This window comes from Misgurnus anguillicaudatus, chromosome 24 (assembly GCF_027580225.2).
Source record: "Misgurnus anguillicaudatus chromosome 24, ASM2758022v2, whole genome shotgun sequence".
NCBI lineage: Eukaryota > Metazoa > Chordata > Actinopteri > Cypriniformes > Cobitidae > Misgurnus > Misgurnus anguillicaudatus.
Window position 1 is genome coordinate 42,353,404 of NC_073360.2, and position 17,235 is coordinate 42,370,638.

At 34.4% G+C, this 17,235-nt stretch overlaps 1 protein-coding gene and 1 long non-coding RNA gene across 3 annotated transcripts; both read right to left on the reverse strand.

Annotated features, from left to right (window-relative positions):
* Positions 1–498: 498 nt before the first annotated feature.
* LOC141361399 (uncharacterized) lies at positions 499–3,491 on the reverse strand. The gene is made up of 4 exons (XR_012367451.1): positions 3,338–3,491; positions 2,386–2,520; positions 2,093–2,176; positions 499–1,276 (listed from the first exon to the last, which is right to left on the reverse strand). It is a non-coding gene; the product is annotated as an uncharacterized lncRNA (long non-coding RNA).
* A 2,958-nt stretch (positions 3,492–6,449) lies between these two features.
* LOC141361582 (butyrophilin subfamily 1 member A1-like) lies at positions 6,450–16,846 on the reverse strand. 2 transcript variants are annotated; one of them, XM_073863105.1, is made up of 9 exons: positions 16,745–16,846; positions 16,129–16,231; positions 15,971–16,030; positions 15,273–15,623; positions 12,962–13,066; positions 11,830–11,895; positions 9,245–9,289; positions 9,065–9,091; positions 6,450–8,889 (listed from the first exon to the last, which is right to left on the reverse strand). In XM_073863105.1, exons 3-9 carry the CDS (start codon positions 16,026–16,028, stop codon positions 8,348–8,350), a joined length of 1,194 nt encoding a protein of 397 aa, XP_073719206.1. In that variant the 5' UTR covers positions 16,029–16,030; positions 16,129–16,231; positions 16,745–16,846; the 3' UTR covers positions 6,450–8,347. The 2 variants fall into 2 exon arrangements, with proteins under 2 accessions (XP_073719206.1, XP_073719205.1); XM_073863104.1 differs by lacking the exon at positions 16,745–16,846 and adding an exon at positions 16,504–16,734.
* Positions 16,847–17,235: the final 389 nt, after the last annotated feature.

The following is a 17,235-nucleotide window of genomic DNA, read 5'->3' on the forward strand; positions in this document are numbered from 1 at the left end:
CGTGCCGCCTGTCCAATCTGTTTTGCGCATGCGCATAATTGCGTAGTAGAAAACGTCATCATTTCACTGTGCGATTGGTACCACGCATGCGTTGAAACACTTTACGGCCAAGCATAACAACTGGCAGCGTATTTTTGTAGGCTACACTTTTGTGTAGTTAATAAAGACTCTTTTTAAACATATTTAAATGAAGACTTTTTTTAAAGACATATTTAAATGAAGGCAATTATCCGAAACCGCATCCCAGCTAACATACAGCGGCTAATGGTTCATAATCGTTAAATCACTCTAACCAAAATGTCTTTCAACAGAATAATAAACAATATACAATAGCAACTGCAAATGTATTATTTTCAGTAAACAGAATAAATATACAAATCCATTTACATTTATCAGATGCATTTAACCAACGTGACTTTGTTTACACTTTTTTTCTGTACCCATGCAAAAGTTATCTATATTTTTTTACCATAATTTGCAGTAAAACCACAGTAAAAATAAAATCAACCATGGTTTATTAATAAATAAAAAATAATCATGCTCTTACAACAGCATATAGAAGTGCATTTTAGTAACCACAAACTTTACCATGATTTAAAATAATATGGTTACCACAGTTTCACTCCAGCATTACTATAATGTTACTGTAGTAGAACCATGGTTACAAAACCTTGGTTTGAAATAAGATATGCAGTTTTACCATAATAAAACCAATGCATGTTTCAAGGTTACAAAAAATCCCTTAATCAGTCTGAGGTAACAGTGACTCACTGAGGAGAATGTTCTGGAAACAAAACAATATTAATTTCACAATAGCTCTAAGTTAATACAAGTCATGTGTTTAAAGTCCTGTTCAGTTAAAAGACAATTATTATTATAGGGTAAGTTGGCAGAATTTCAACCTACTTTGTGTTGTTACAATGTCTGTAATTTGAAAATGAACCATTTGGATGATGCAAAACATCATTTTGGCAAAGAATTGTGGATAAAAAAATGGGAATAAATCAGCACAATTAACTCAAGAATAAAGAGGAAACATTTTCTGTTCAAATGTTAGCATCTATTGTATTTGTAACAATATAAAGTGGGTTAAAAATCGGCAAACTTGCGCTTTGGGGCAGTAATTACAATATTATATTTGGCAATTTTGTATGTCTATCTATTGTTGCCATCGTCTTAAGCCTCTGTGAGTGTTGGCATCATCTGAAGTCTTCACAAATGAAGCTGGATCCAAAAAGGAGCTTCCGTAACCTCTAGTAATTTTAGGATGTGTATCCTGATGGGGAAAAAAACAGGAAAGGAAAATTAGAAGGATGAGGATTACTGTGGTTCATATTATTTCAAGCAAAAGCTTATGTGCACTTCTTATTTCATCACTGGAGAACAAGGTCATAAGATGTGTATGTGAATGCTTGGCTTAGAAGAGGTGTTTTTCTTAATTAAGACTGGTAGAGTTTAGGAGTAAACTCTTAACTGTTTTTGTTAAAAAACAGTTTAACTGTTTTTGTTAAAGTGCAACTATGGTCTGATTCACTTTTTTGCATTTCCTTTGGTGTGTAAGTGTGTATTAGTAAATGTTAACGATATGCTAAAGGTATAAACCCCAAAGTAAACGATGACACAAGTTATTGCCTCCAATGTAAATATCTTTTATTGGACTACAAACACACGGATTGTAGGCAACAGTTTACTTCCTGGGATTGGTGATGTAGCCAAGACCGACATTATCATAATTCTTCCCACTTTGGCCTGTAAGTTAACTCCTGTTAGCATTGCGAGCAATTTTTTTTAAACATGGTAAGGAGCGTCACAATGTACAGATTAGCTGGTCAATTAGGGACACAGAGCTTTTTAAATCAATGAGTTCTGTACAAAATCAATGCGTTTGAGGAAGGAGGGAAATCTAAACCTACAAAAATGTACGGTATGTGGAAAATATATTTTTTTTACTAGAAACCACGCAAACACATTGTATTATACCAAATACACAAGATAACGTTGTTTTTTAGCAATGAAATGGGTGCATTTTAAATAAATAAACCACAACCTTAAACCTTTGAACAGCAATGTATTAGTTTGAGGTTCTACTTACTAGTCATATGATTCATAGCACCTTAGAGAAGTTTTCTGACAGGTCTGCTTCAACTATGCTGCATAGCCATCAGCATGGACAAACCTACAAACATAACATTTAATTTGTCACAAAGCAAACAATAGAATGCAGTGCGAGATTCATTAAATGGAAACAACCAAGAGCAGATGTAAAACACTGAAAAGAAAATAATAGTATACAAAAGATGATTGTCTGAAAAATAGATGATTTATTAATTTATTGATTTATTGGTCTGTCTGTCTGTCTGTCCAATGTTATCTCAACTAACTTACCATCTACAACGAAGTGGTTGGCCACCCGCATGACTCTCTTCCAGTCAACCGCGACATCGACATCCCACTTAGTAGGTACTGCCGAAGGGCAGCATGAAATAACTACTGGTCCATGTTGGTCCTTTATACGAATGACTAAAAAAAAAGATATCTTCACTCACCATATGCTGCTACAATGTTAACACATAGATACAATGATGAAAGACTAAATCAAATTAAATAAACTTTATTTATATTGCACATTTTTAATGTGACATGCACAGACAATGAAAGGGATTAAAACAAAGATGACATGACGAAACAATAAACATAAATAAGATAAACAGATAGAGATTAAAATACACCCCTACTGGAAAATCCAGCTAAAACCAGCATAAGCTTTAAGGTGGCAGTAGCTGGTTTTTAAGCTTGTCCTCCCAGCCTGGCAAAGCTGGTGGGTCAGCTGTCTTCCAGCCTGACCAGCTTACACCAGCAAAAAACAGCTACCAGCTAATGCTGGTTTTAGCTGGATTTTCAGTAGGGAAACCAAACACTTGAAATTATGAAATGTAGTGGAGTAAAAATTATGATAATATACTTTAGAATGTATGTTTTCCAAAGTAAAACACTGATTAAAAAGGAATACTTAAACATTTAGTTTTATGTAGAAAGTAAAATACTTAAGTAATGTCCACCTCTGGTATCAACAAGGATTGTGATTTAGCCTACATGTCACACGAATCTAGTCAGGGCCAATACACCATCAAATAAATGTTAGTTTAAACACTCGAAGTTTTCAGGTAACCGGACACACTGCATTTCATTGTAAGCCTAACCAGCCAGCTAGTCTAGCTAACTACTACATGATGATATGAAATACTGTATATTATGTCTTAGTGACCTTGTTGTTTACGCATAAAGACGCCTGTATATCTGCATTAAAAACTTTTGAACGAACATTTCCGTCACTTACCTTAGCCTCCATATGTTCGCCGGTGTTCTTATATGACGCATTTCTTCACTATTTTTAAACTCCGGTTGTCGCGCATGCGTAGAACAGATCAGGTAGGGTAGTAAACTGTCGTAAAACAAGTTGAGCTTCTGCGCATGCGCACAATTATGCGCATGTGCAAAACAGATTGGACAGGCGGCACGGATCGGGTACTGACACAAACACATCACACGCGCGCTCTTTCTTTCTTTCTTTAGTGAGTTTATTTGCGGACTAAAGAGCTGCAGCGCCTCCTGCTGTACTGGAGACAGAAGACGCTCATGCTTTACAATGGATTTAACAAAACAAGTATGCGTCTCAATTATGTCCAGAAATCATCACAAACTAATGACGAAATAAAAAGAAATAGTGGGAAAATAACTGCTGAAGAATAAAGACAAAACATCAAGCTTTTAACGTCATAAAGATAGAACATATCTTCATTCAAATGAAATCAAAGAGATATGAGGACCACGTGATTTTCAGTACTGTTTAAACCACTATCTAAGCAAAACTCTCAAAATTAAAGATCACAGTCGATAACTGAACCAAACACTGTGATCTGAAATTCATCAGAGAAATAAACAGCATCTCTTCCACTTAACATACAGCTAAAGCAACTCAAGCAGTCCTCACACCCATTTTTATATTTATGCCTTGGGCAGAAATGTTTTAAATGATAGATATTGTGAAATTTCACTGTATGGATAAAATGAGTTGTAGTTTCAACATGTAAGTTGTAGTTTTCTTATCTTCCTTTTGGAGTGAACCTTAAGCTTTTTAATTATGGTAAGGTGACCAGACGTCCCCGTTTTCCGGGGACAGTCCCGTTTTTTGGTGTTCTGTCCCCGACTGAAGCTGTCCCCGGAAATGTCCCCGTTTTACAGCATGTCCAAAACAACCAGCAAATACACTGATAAACCCGATCAACATAGCGTTTGTAGTACCATACTGGAGCAATCATGTAATGATTATTTTCACCAGCAGAGGGGGCCGCAAGCTACTGATTACTTGCGCACCCCACTGATTTAGCAATGAAGAATTTACAACGAGACATATGAGAAAGCATCATTATCATCAATCAATTTATCATAAGATATGAAAACAGTTAAAGTTGTCGGGGGTTAAGGTACTAACTTCTCAAGTCAAATTAAGTTAATAAACCAATGAAGTGAACTGAACACAATATGGTTCTGAGCATTTGTTTTGTGTAGGCTAAATATGTTTACATTTTGCATTATTCCTTCTGTTCTTCACGTTTACAATGCTATGAAATCAGCTGAAGTAGTACCAGAAGTCATTTTTGATGAGGTATGTCTCTTGTGTAAAAAACGGGAGAAAATAGATTTTTAGGCTACAGAAATTGTTCAATTAATTGAATTAGAAACAATGCAAAAATGACTTTCTTATTAGTATTTTTCTCTTGTTTTCAGTACAAATACAAAAAAATTCTTAAGTCAAGATGCATTTTCTTGATGGGCAAAAAGACCTAAGAATATAAGTCTATTTTTTAGACCAAAATATCAAATTTGTGCTTAAAACAAGCAAAAAAAATCTACCGCTACTTAAAGAAAAATATTTTTGTATGTTTTAAGCACAAATTCACTTAAATTTATTTATTTTTTTGTCTTTAAGCTAGATTTTTCTTAGGGGATTTTGCTTATCAAGAAAATGCATCTTGTTTTAGGATTTTTTAGATATTTGTATTGAAAATAAGAAAAAATTCTATTAAGTAAGAAGAAATTCATTTTTTGCAGTGAACCCACAACAATAAAAAAGAAAACTTAAAAAAAAAAAATGTGTCCCCATTTTTTAATTTATAGATAACAACAAATGAGCTTTTAATGATATTTTCACCATTTAACTAGAAAATGTCCCCGGTTTTCATTTAAAAAATCTGGTCACCTTAAATTATGGTGCTTGCATTAATGCAAATCACTATTATTATCCTGCATAGGCTGGCAGGCTCAGGTCTGTGTAAGTTCACCCTAGCAACCGTTTAAAGAACCCTAGCAACCGATCCCATAGACTGCCATTGTAAAAGATGCAGATGGATATTTTTGTGTCATAAAGACAAGGGGGCGGGCCCATTTTACTAAATCAACCAATCAGCTTCTCAGGATCATCATAAAGCTATCAACCCATGTCCTAGTAACCAGTTTCATAGACTTTCATGCAATGGGATAACTTTGGATAGTGTCACAGAGACTTGAAAGTAAGCTCAGCAAACAGCCAATAACAAATCACATTCAGTTCCTGTTCACACCCTATAGCAAACCCAGCCCAAATACTGCCAAGCAGCCTTTGGAGTTTCATCATTGGCAGCTTCCAAGTCACTCCCTAGCAACCAAAGACAGTACCCTAGCAATCATGGGGGTTGGCTCTTTTAAACAGGACTTTCAGCATGCCACACATGTTAGCAGTGAATAATTACATGCTAATAATGATGAGCTATTAATGAATGCAAAGTTGTGTTGCTCTGCAGTTTAAGTATAAAATGTTAATTCTCACAATAAATACATGAAACATTGTAACATTTTGTGTCTTGAGTTTTGTCACAGTATAAGCAACACTCACATTTCTTTAAGTAATGTACTGAAGTAGTTTTGCATATTGTTTAAATGCTCAAACATCAACAATACACACTAACTAAAGCTGTGAAAAGCCATAATAGCTGTGCTTTTAAGCATTTTCAAGATTCATCAATGCTCTGCCATTTGTAAGTTGCTTGTTAGTTTTGGTTTTCATAGTTGTAATAGCAACATGTTTGTTCACAGCCTGAAAAATCCCTTAGGCGAGCCACGTACAGTACATGTATCTGAGCCAAGCACCGCCCAAAATTCAGACAGACATGTAAAGCAACCAACCACAGTTTGATTTGTTTAGTTTCATGTTTAGGGTTTTTTCCAGGTAGACAAACATGTCTCAAGGAAATCAACCAATCAGATGATGACTTCAAAACTCTTGACTTTCCAGTCTTGTGTGTCTTTACATCAGATGTTAAGCAACTGACTGCAAAGCTTTTTGAGTTCATTCAGTTAAGTGTTTAAAGTTGTGCCAAATTATATATAAAAATTAATTAAACTATTAGTTTAAGTTACATCTGCTTTCTTTATTAAGGGTGTTGAATGAGGAATAATGGGTTGAGTTAACTTCCAGTATATTGGTCCCACAAAATATATATATTTAAATTCACTTAACTTAGTGCTTATGTGGAGTGAACTTGTTAAAATACTTTAAGTTGGTGTTCATATAGTGTAATACATTAAATTATAATAAAAAGTAAAAATTCGAAATAAGAAATAATTCACGTCTCTGTGTCAGTCAATGAATAAACTTAATTCTGTCTCCACTGAAGTTCACATGAAACTGCATTTGTGTCAATCATCTTCATTATTGTGGAGAGAAATAAGATATGTTGAAAGAGTCCATGTTTTCAAAAGCAAGGGATTGTGGGTAGTCCTTACAACATTTTAAACTTTAATAAACTTGAAAGTTTACGTGCACGGATTTTGTAGGTTAGTAAGTCACATGAAGTATAAAAATATAAAGTATGCTAAAGGTTTAATGAAGTATTAAACATGAGACTGAAGAGTAATAAAGCTATGAATGATATCAAAGTTAGATTATTTCTAAAGTAAAAGTCAACTTAAGTGTTAATGAAAATAAAAGATGTCTCACATTGAGTGTTGCACATTTACAACACTGAAACTAACACAAACATTTACATCAGTCTGATCTCAACTAGTAGGACACAATGCCCGCAACACTAACATCATGTGTTCAATTCTCAAGGAGGTGCACATACTGATAAAATATACAGTATACACTGTTAACCCAGATATTGTCTTTACTTAAACAATCAAGTAAACATCACTTAATATTTTCTGTTTTACTGTAAGGCCAAAGCTTAAAACGTTTAGTTGATTTAACTTTTGAGCTTACAAAATCCATTAAACTGAAACATTCAAGTAAAATGAACTTAAAATTATTAGTTCATGTTGTGAGGAGTACCCATAATCCTTTACGCCTGAATATTTATATATTCGGATTATTTTCTGATAAGAACTTTCTCTACTTAAATATTTGTAAATAAAATGTCATATAGGTTCAATCTCTTATATTATTGATGTTGTTTTGTTAAAAATTATAATTTTGTGAAGTCACTGTTCAGGTGATTAGTATTTCCGTACATGAACCATGTTCAGAACATTTTATTGTATTTCTCTTCACAGTACTGACAATGTATGTCAAAAACACAGTTTTGTGTGTGTTTCTGTGGAGAATCACGTTTATTCAATGTTTGACTTAAAGTCAGTCATTAATTTTGTGTTATAATACCATTTATAACATTAAAAGTAACATAAAGTGATAAAAACTAAAGTTATATGCAACAGGTTTCCTCACAAATTTCTAGTAATATCCGGGTTAAGAGTGCAGGAATATTGGAAGAAATTAAAACATTAAGTCTATTCATCTTAAAATTGTTGTTAGAACAACTTGTATGTTTAAGTAAACTTCACTTAAAGTTTTTAAGTAATTATTACTTAAAATTTTTAAGGCAACGATTACCTTCATTTTTTTTAAGTAAACTCAACTTATCCGGCCTTACAGTGTAGTTTGAATACACAATCATCACAATAAACAAGAGCATTAAAAACACGTGTCTCGTGTGAAGTGTCATAAGATTCAGCACTTCATCTCTTCATCCATCAGGAAAGGATTGTCTCTGTTATTTAAAGCTGAAATGTCTCGACAACTTCAGTCTATATTCAACAAAATTGACGTGTCCTCAGTTCATCTAGTCGACATCTCTGCATCCTCAGCTGTAGATTAAACCTCAACAATAAATCTTTTGTTGCTTTGTCCACAACACTGACTTGACTGTGATTAATGTGTTTGTCATGTTACGGAGCTTCACATCTACTGTACAGTCAAGTTGTAGAAAGTCCCACTTTGGGATTTCCTCACCCTGTAGGAATTTTATTTTTATCACGAGAGATCCCAAATGATGAGCGGTGCAGGGTCTTCAGACAACTGTTGACCCAAATAAAACATAGGATACAGTTTCTCATCAAATTTCTGCTCAGTAAAGGAGTTGATATGACGCTTAGAGTCCACATCATAAAACGAGACCCGACCCGCCTCATAATCCACAAACACCCCGACCGTCTGAGGCTCTTCACTTAGAGGAGGAGGATTCAATGGATTTGTACATTTCTCCAACGCTTTGTCTCTTATACGCACAGCCCAGTATCCATGCTGAGGACTGAAATTGATGGAGCCCTTTCTGTTAGCAGACTCTTTGGCCACACCTAGATGCCATGCAGGTAAACCCTTCACCTTAACCTCAAAGTAAAAAGATCCGGTGGTGAATCCTTCCTTTCCAAGAACACAATGACGTGTATCAAACTTGTTATTTTGCTTTGCGTCTCCCTCCTCCACTGTTGTTTGTTCTTTAAATCTCACTTGTTTCTCATCAGGAGACACAACGAGACGTGGATGAGCCGAATCAGGATCCAGAGTCACATTCACTGTTAAAATATTTCATGATGATTAGGACAATTATTTAGTATCCAAAATCACACACAAAGCATTGATATATTTGATATATAACAAAACAAATAAACACGGCATGATAACAAACAAATTTGTGTGTGATTTCAATCACTTCTATCAGTAATGAAGTTATAAAAACCTTTGACGTACCTGCGTATTTTCTCAACAATGCGATCTCTGAAAGCACACAGATAGTATTGAGTTATACAGAGATCAGAAGAGACTTAAGATTGTAAAAAGAAAATAAAAGATTGACAGTAAAATCTAATAATCCATTTGACTTGATTGATCATGCAATGAAATCATGTTTAATAATGAAAAGAAATTCACCTCTTTCTACAGTCATGTTCTCTTTCTGTAAGAGTTTCTCACGTTCTAGAGTAAAAACATCAATCAAACATTTCAATGAAATGATTTAATATTTGGTAATATGATTTTATGTTTGTGTTAATATCACTTGGATGTATTTATAGGTTTATCAATATGTGATCTGATCTTCACAACGATAAACACAAACAAATGGAGTAACACACAATCAGTGATGAAGTTTCATCACACTGCGCAAAGTGACGCCAGGATGACGTCTTTTTCATGGAATTTTTGGACGTCCGAATTCGGTACATAAAAGGGGTTGTTTTGTAACGCCAGGCGACGTCTTTTTTGCGACGTCTTCTGCACGTCTAAATGTTTACATCCGTAGGACCTCCGTGTAAGGAAAAAAGACAAGAAAATAGCGAAAAGAAATGATTGTCTCTGCACTTCACCCATCTATTGCAACACCGAACACTTCAGTCATTTCCTGCCGGCCGCGGGTTTCAAACCACCGATCTCTGGATTACAAGCCAATCTCGCTAACCACTCAGCCACAAGGCCATATGTTACACTTATTGCATTCATAACACGAACGCAACATTATGAGAATAGGTGAGAATATTTTCATGTTAAATTGTTAGTAGTATGATCATATATTGTAATATAACGAACTACGCATTTAATTACAGATTTTTAATTGTACATTTAGATTAATTTGTATATAAATAAAGAAAGCAAAAAACACAGTACTGTATAAAATAATATAGACTATTCGTAAGTATTAATCATGTTGGTACAATAATGCTGATATTTGTAAATAATTTTTTTTTTATAGGCCTAATCATGTAATACAGACATAGGCCTGTCATAGACGTCCAAATGACCTCCAAAGAATTACCCAGTTCAAACATCAAATGTTGCCCGTAAATATGACGTCCAAATGACGTCCAAAAAATTACCCAGTTTAAACGTCAAATGTTGCCCGTAAATATGACGTCCAAATGACGTCCAAAAAATTACCCAGTTTAAACGTCAAATGTTGCCCGTAAATATGACGTCCAAGTAGGGTCATGGTTGGACGTCCAAATAGTGGACCTAGTTTGGATGTCGAATAAATGTCCAGAATTGGTCATGGACCGACGGACCCAATATTGACACGATCTGCACGTCTATTCGACGTCCTGTGTTTAGTGGGATCTCTTATGTCTTTGTAAACACTGACAGTACAGATGAATAAACTATCTCACATAATGTTGTAATATTCATGAGATATCTGCTGTGAATCTTTCTTCAGATCATGTCTAAGCGTGTTAAAGATGAAACGACTCTGTTGTTGATTAACGGCTGTGCTTTAGATCATTGGGTCTCATTCACTAAACATGCGTACGCACAAATTTGTCTGTGAGATGTGTGTACAGTCGTTTTACCTAACAAATCCCGATTCAACAAAAACTTTTATACTAAAATTAATTTTTAATGTACACTGTAAAAAATGTCTGTAGAAATTACAGTATTAATGGGTATTACTGGCAACTAGCTGCCAGTAACTTACTGTACATTTTACATTTATGTTATTTACTGGCAACATTTTGTTCAAAGTTAAATGAACATGAAACATTTTTTGACTTTATCTTCTACAGTAAGTTACTGGCAACCAGCTGCAAAATTACAGCAAATTTTTTAGAGTGAAAAACGTACACTGTAAAAATACTTTGCTGCCCCAAAATTTTGTTTTAAATCAACTCAGATTTACAAGTCATGTCAACTGAGATGAGTTGTCACAACTTATAAAATATAGTTGAGAAAAGTCAACTTAATTTTATAAGTTATAACAACTCACCTAGTTATAACAACTCATCTCTAGTCAAGATAAATAGTAGTAAGTTGAAATGACTTGTAAATCCGGGCCGATTCCACAAAAATTTTTTAAGGCAGCAAAGTATCTTTACAGTGTAAGAACAACCTAGACCACATGTACACAATAGTCATGAACAAGGAAAAAATATATTAAATATATAACACAGATAGATATTATAGGGTTCATTTTCCTTGTTCATGATTATTGCGTAGGCTACGTGTGTTTTAAGTTTTTCTTACGTTTTTGTTTATTCATTATTTGTTAGTTAAAATGTCCAAATGCACATTTCACAAAAAAATGAATGCGTACGCATGCTTAGTGAATGAAACCCATTGTCCTGTAACAACATACTTTTGTAAATCTTTGATCTTTCTTCAGTTCAGTGATTTTTCAACTGAGATTGAGCTTCACATTACACATTACATTACATTCTTGTGAATAACAAATAGTTTGTGTTTGTTGTATTTAAGCAGCTCAAACCAACAGCTTCAATCTGGTTTCATTAAATGAACTGAAGGTTTGCTGTAATTCATCTGCGATTTCTGCTTCATACTGTAAATGTTTGACATTAATAGATTTAAGTATAGTCAGACATAAAACATGAAAACACAGAGATGCTGAAACAAAACATTTATGCATCAAAATGACTTTAAAATCAAATATATAGCTCATTTCATATTACAGCATCAATATTTATTTAATTGTATTTATGATCTAACTTAATAAAGTCAACAGAAGAAATTACCGTTATTTATTTTCCTGTTTTCATACTGTATTTTCTGCTCTGCACTTTCTTTCTTACGCTGTAGCTCTGTAAATAAAAACATTGAAATGAGAGAATTACGACAGGAATAACAACTGCATACACACACTGTAAAAAAATTCGGTAGAAATTACAGTATTACTGGGTTTACTGGCAACTAGCTGCCAGTAACTTACTGTAGATTTTACATTTATGTTATTTACTGGCAACAGTTTGTTCAAAGTTAAATGAACATGAAACATTTTCAGTCGTTATCTTCTACAGTAAGTTACTGACAACCAGCTGCATAATTACAGCAATTTTTTACAGTGTATCCCATTATTATTACTACATTACATTGATTTATTTGTATTTTATCTGATTAAAGATTTGTCTATGATATTGTGATGATGGTGTGTGTAGTCTTATGTTCATCACACAGATCATAATACTGCTGTGGTTTCAATTTGATTTATATTTCTTTACTTAAAAAATGGCTTCTTTAACAATTGAAGCATACACTGACCAACCTGATCTCACGAATTTCCGTGGCATAGTCACGGAATTTTGTGCTCATTTTTCAGTGGCATTCTCATGGATTGGTTACTCAACTGTTTTGTCCTATTTTCTTACCATTTTCGCTTCGGTTTAGGGTTAGATTTACATGAAATGACATCCCTACCCAAACCCAACTCTAACCCCAACACCAGGCGACAATTGTTTTAAGTTTAGAAAATATAAAAGAATAAATCAGAAAAAATAGTAAACCAATAGTTAAAGTAACATACTAATGCAAACACCAAATCTAACCCTAAACCGAAGCGAAAATGGTTTGAAAATAGGAAAAAGCAGTTGAGTAACCAATCCGTGAGAATGCCACGGAAAAAGACAGTCCGTAGCAGGGCCACGGAAAAATGCGGAGATCCGTGAGAATGCCACGGAAAAATTAGCACAAAATTCCGTGACTATCCCACGGAACTTTGTGAGATCATGTTGCAACGACACTCCACAGCTGATGTGGTGAATAAAGCTGACACAACAAAGTCAATCTTTATAACTAACTATAGGCATCACTATATACTGTATAGTATTCACATTTACATTGCATTTAGGATAAAACAAACATGAACGTTACCTTTCTTTTTACGGATAAAGAAAGCAATCAGTATTCCACCGATCAGACAGAGCAGAACAAAAACTGAGACGAGGATCGCTGTTGTCTTCCCAGAGTGACTTTGATCTGTAAAACCAAACAGAACTAAATGTTTACAGTCAAAAATCACTTTACTGTTTAAATAGAAATATAATAATATGATAAAGTTGGGGCTATCAAACATTCTTGATGTCAAAGACCAGGAGATATAATCATCATCACCATCATCATCCTCATAATCATCACCAAAACAATCATCATCAACAACACCATCATCATCATCATCACCACCATCATCATCCTCAACATCATCCTCATCATTATCACCATCACCCTCATTATCATCATCACCATCCTCATCATCCTCATCATCATAAACAACATAATCATCATCATTACTATCATCATCACCATCATCCTCATCATTCCTCATCACCATCATCCTCAACATCCTCAACACCATCCTCGTCATTATCATCACTACCACCATCATCCTCATCAACATCAGCATCATAAACATCATCATCACTATCATCATCACCATCATCATCCTCATTATCATCATCATCATCACAACCACTATCGTCATCACCATCATCATCATAAACAACATCATCATCATCACTATCATCATCATAAACAACATCATCACTATCATCATCACCATCATCATCACCATCATCATCCTCATTATCATCATCATCATCACAACCACTATCGTCATCACCATCATCATCATAAACAACATCACCATCATCACTATCATCATCATAAACAACATCATCACTATCATCATCACCATCATCCTCATCATTCATCTCATCATTATCATCATCATCACTATCATCATCCTCACCATCATCATCCTCACCATCATCATTATTATCATCACCACCATCATCATCAACATCATCGTCATCAACATCATCACCACCATCATTATCATCCTTATTCTCACCATAATCATCACCATTAACATCATCATTCTCATCATCCTCACTATAATCCTCATCATCACCACCATCATCATCATCACCACCATCATCGTCATGATCACCCTCATCACCATCATCCTTATCCTCATCATCACCATATTTATCACCAACACCATCACCATAATCATTCTCATCATCATCACCATCCTGATCATCACCATCATCCTCATTATCATTATCACCATCATCCTCATCATCACCATCATCATCCTCATGATCATCATCACCATCCTCATCATCATAAACAACATAATCATTCTCATCATCATCACCATCCTGATCATCACCATCATCCTCATTATCATTATCACCATCATCCTCATCATCACCATCATCATCCTCATGATCATCATCACCATCCTCATCATCATAAACAACATAATCATCATCATCACTATCATCATCACCATCATCCTCATCATTCATCATTACCATCATCCTCAACATCCTCAACACCATCCTCGTCATCAACATCATCATCATATACATCATCCTCATCATCACTATCATCATCACCATCATCATCATCATCAACATCATCATCATAAACATCATCCTCATCATTACTATCATCACCACCCTCATCATCCTCATTATCATCATCATCACAACCACTATCGTCATCACCATCATCATCATAAATAACATCATCATCATCATCATCACTATCATCATCATAAACAACATCATCACTATCATCATCACCATCATCCTCATCATTCATCATCCTCATCATCGTTATCATCCTCATCATCATTATCATCATCCTCATCATCATTATCATCATCATCACTATCATCATCCTCACCATCATCATTATTATCATCACCACCATCATCCTCATCATCAACATCATCGTCATCAACATCATCACCACCATCATCCTTATTCTCACCATAATCATCACCATTACCATCATCATTCTCATCATCATCACCATCCTGATCATCATCCTCATCACCAACATCATCATCACCATTATCATGATCATCACCATGACCATCCTCATCCTCAACAGATCCTTGTCTTTTAACTCAGCCATACATTTTAATCTATAAACACTCATTTAAACTGTTTGTAAACATAATCTTTCACAGAATAAATCATTGGATTTTAAACTGTTAAAAAAAGCAAAAGGCTGGTATTTTTTTGATCTGAAACTGTTTCCTCAATGTCATTGATTATATTGACTTAAAACCAGACAAACCCTACACACAAGATGATTGAAGAGCATCACAAGAAACAAATCAATCCTTACTATAAACTCATTCAATGTTAGTTTTCAGTGGTTTACTCACCTTCAACTTTGAGATTAAGAGTGATGTCATCATACCGGGATTCCGACTGAACGAAACATTTATAATCTCCCTCATCGGACATGTCGACTTTTGAGAGTTTAAGTGATGTGTTTCCTTTCTGTAGTTCATCTTTAAACAGTTGAGTTCTTCCTCTATAGGAGCGAAGTTGATCTGTGTTTTTATCTTCATGATCTTTATAGAGATGAACCACTGATCCTTTGAGATCAAGTCTAAACCACTCGACTCTCATGTCCACAGCACTGATGTTGTTTTTAAGAGAACAGGGCAGAATCACATCTTCACCAGATACACCCATCACAGGACCTACAGGTCCAACTAAAACAAAATCATCTGTTCGTAGAGAAAAGTAAACATTTAGCTTTTGTGTCTTCACTCATTACAGAGTTTTAGTTTCCTCTGAATGATCATCATCTACTACAATTATCAATAAACAAAGAGAAATAAAATCACAGATACTGAATTTTGTTTCGCCTTTCTGTGATGCCTATATGTCAATTTTTCTATAAAGCTTTGTGCAGAAAAGAAGTATTTAATGCATGTCTAAACTGTATGACTGATCAAGTATTAGAAACATTTTATAACTGCACAATTCATTACTTTCATTATACACTCATTCACATGGTATTTATTCCTGACTACAAGTTTCGACAAGTGTCTCTCTCTCTCTCCATGTTTACCTGCTTTTAAATGCGTAATTCCAGTAACACTCAGTAAAATCACATAAATGAACTTCATCTCTGAAGGACAAAAAGGAAATAAAAAACAATTATTACAATCTGGCCACTCACACAGATACAATGATATGTAATGTACTAAACCATTGAACAAAAGTCACCTATCAACGTCTGATCTCAGTCCTGTACTGACAAGTCCTCCGGGGTTTCTGCTCCAGCACAACATACATTGGTATTCAGGTTACGGTTAGAGATTACAAGAACCTGTAAATTCATAAACACATTACAATATATCACACCTGCTCAATACCAGCTTTTTAAATACCTTTACCTGTACATTTATAAAACAAAAAGTAAATAAATGATCAATATAAATGCAAATACATTGGTAAAGCAGTAAACACGGCAAGGTGTCAATGATAAAAGGCGTCCCGTCTATGGCATATTATCAATAAAGATCACTGTTAGGATGCATCATACAGTATGTAAAAAGAGCCATAAACATGTTAAGAAATATTTGTTTTTTTAGTACTTACCTTAAACTGAACACTGAATGTGAATCAGTCATGCTGAGATCCTAAGAACTGGTTTAGGTTTCTTTGTGTGTCAGAGTACACTTGAAGAGATGTCACACCCTTTTCCTTATAGTTGATAAACACGCTGCTATAACCAAACAGTCTACTATTCTCTACGTGTCAATGTTTAGTTTGCTATATCTAGACTATAAAGTTATAACTTTGTTGTAATTTAACTTTAATAAACATTTTTGCTACTTACATTTTCAAAACTTTGACTCGATGCGTCCGTGACTCGATCAGTCATTTATTCAAACTTGTTATTTTACATTCCTTACACTTTAAGGGGCGGTTTCCAAGACAGAGATTAGACTAGTTCTAGACTAAAATATATGTAAGAGCTGTCCAAACTGAAAACAACTTGTACTTACATACCTTAAAATACATCAGTGCCCTTTGTTTTGCCTTAAAATGCACATAAGTAATGTTTTAGTAAGGCATGTTTGTTAAAACTAGTTATATTTCCTTTTTATACTAAGTCCTAGTTCTGGCTTAAGCTAATCCCTGTCCGAGAAACCACCCCTAAATGTTTCATAAATTCTGACTTGTGATGATAACTCAATAACTTGCTGTGATTTAATGAGCAGAAAAAACACAGAATGATATTTTTAAATCTTTTAATACATGAAATACAGTTTGAATGATTTGATATCTCAAAAGCTTTTAATATATTTTGACCAGAATTATTTAAAG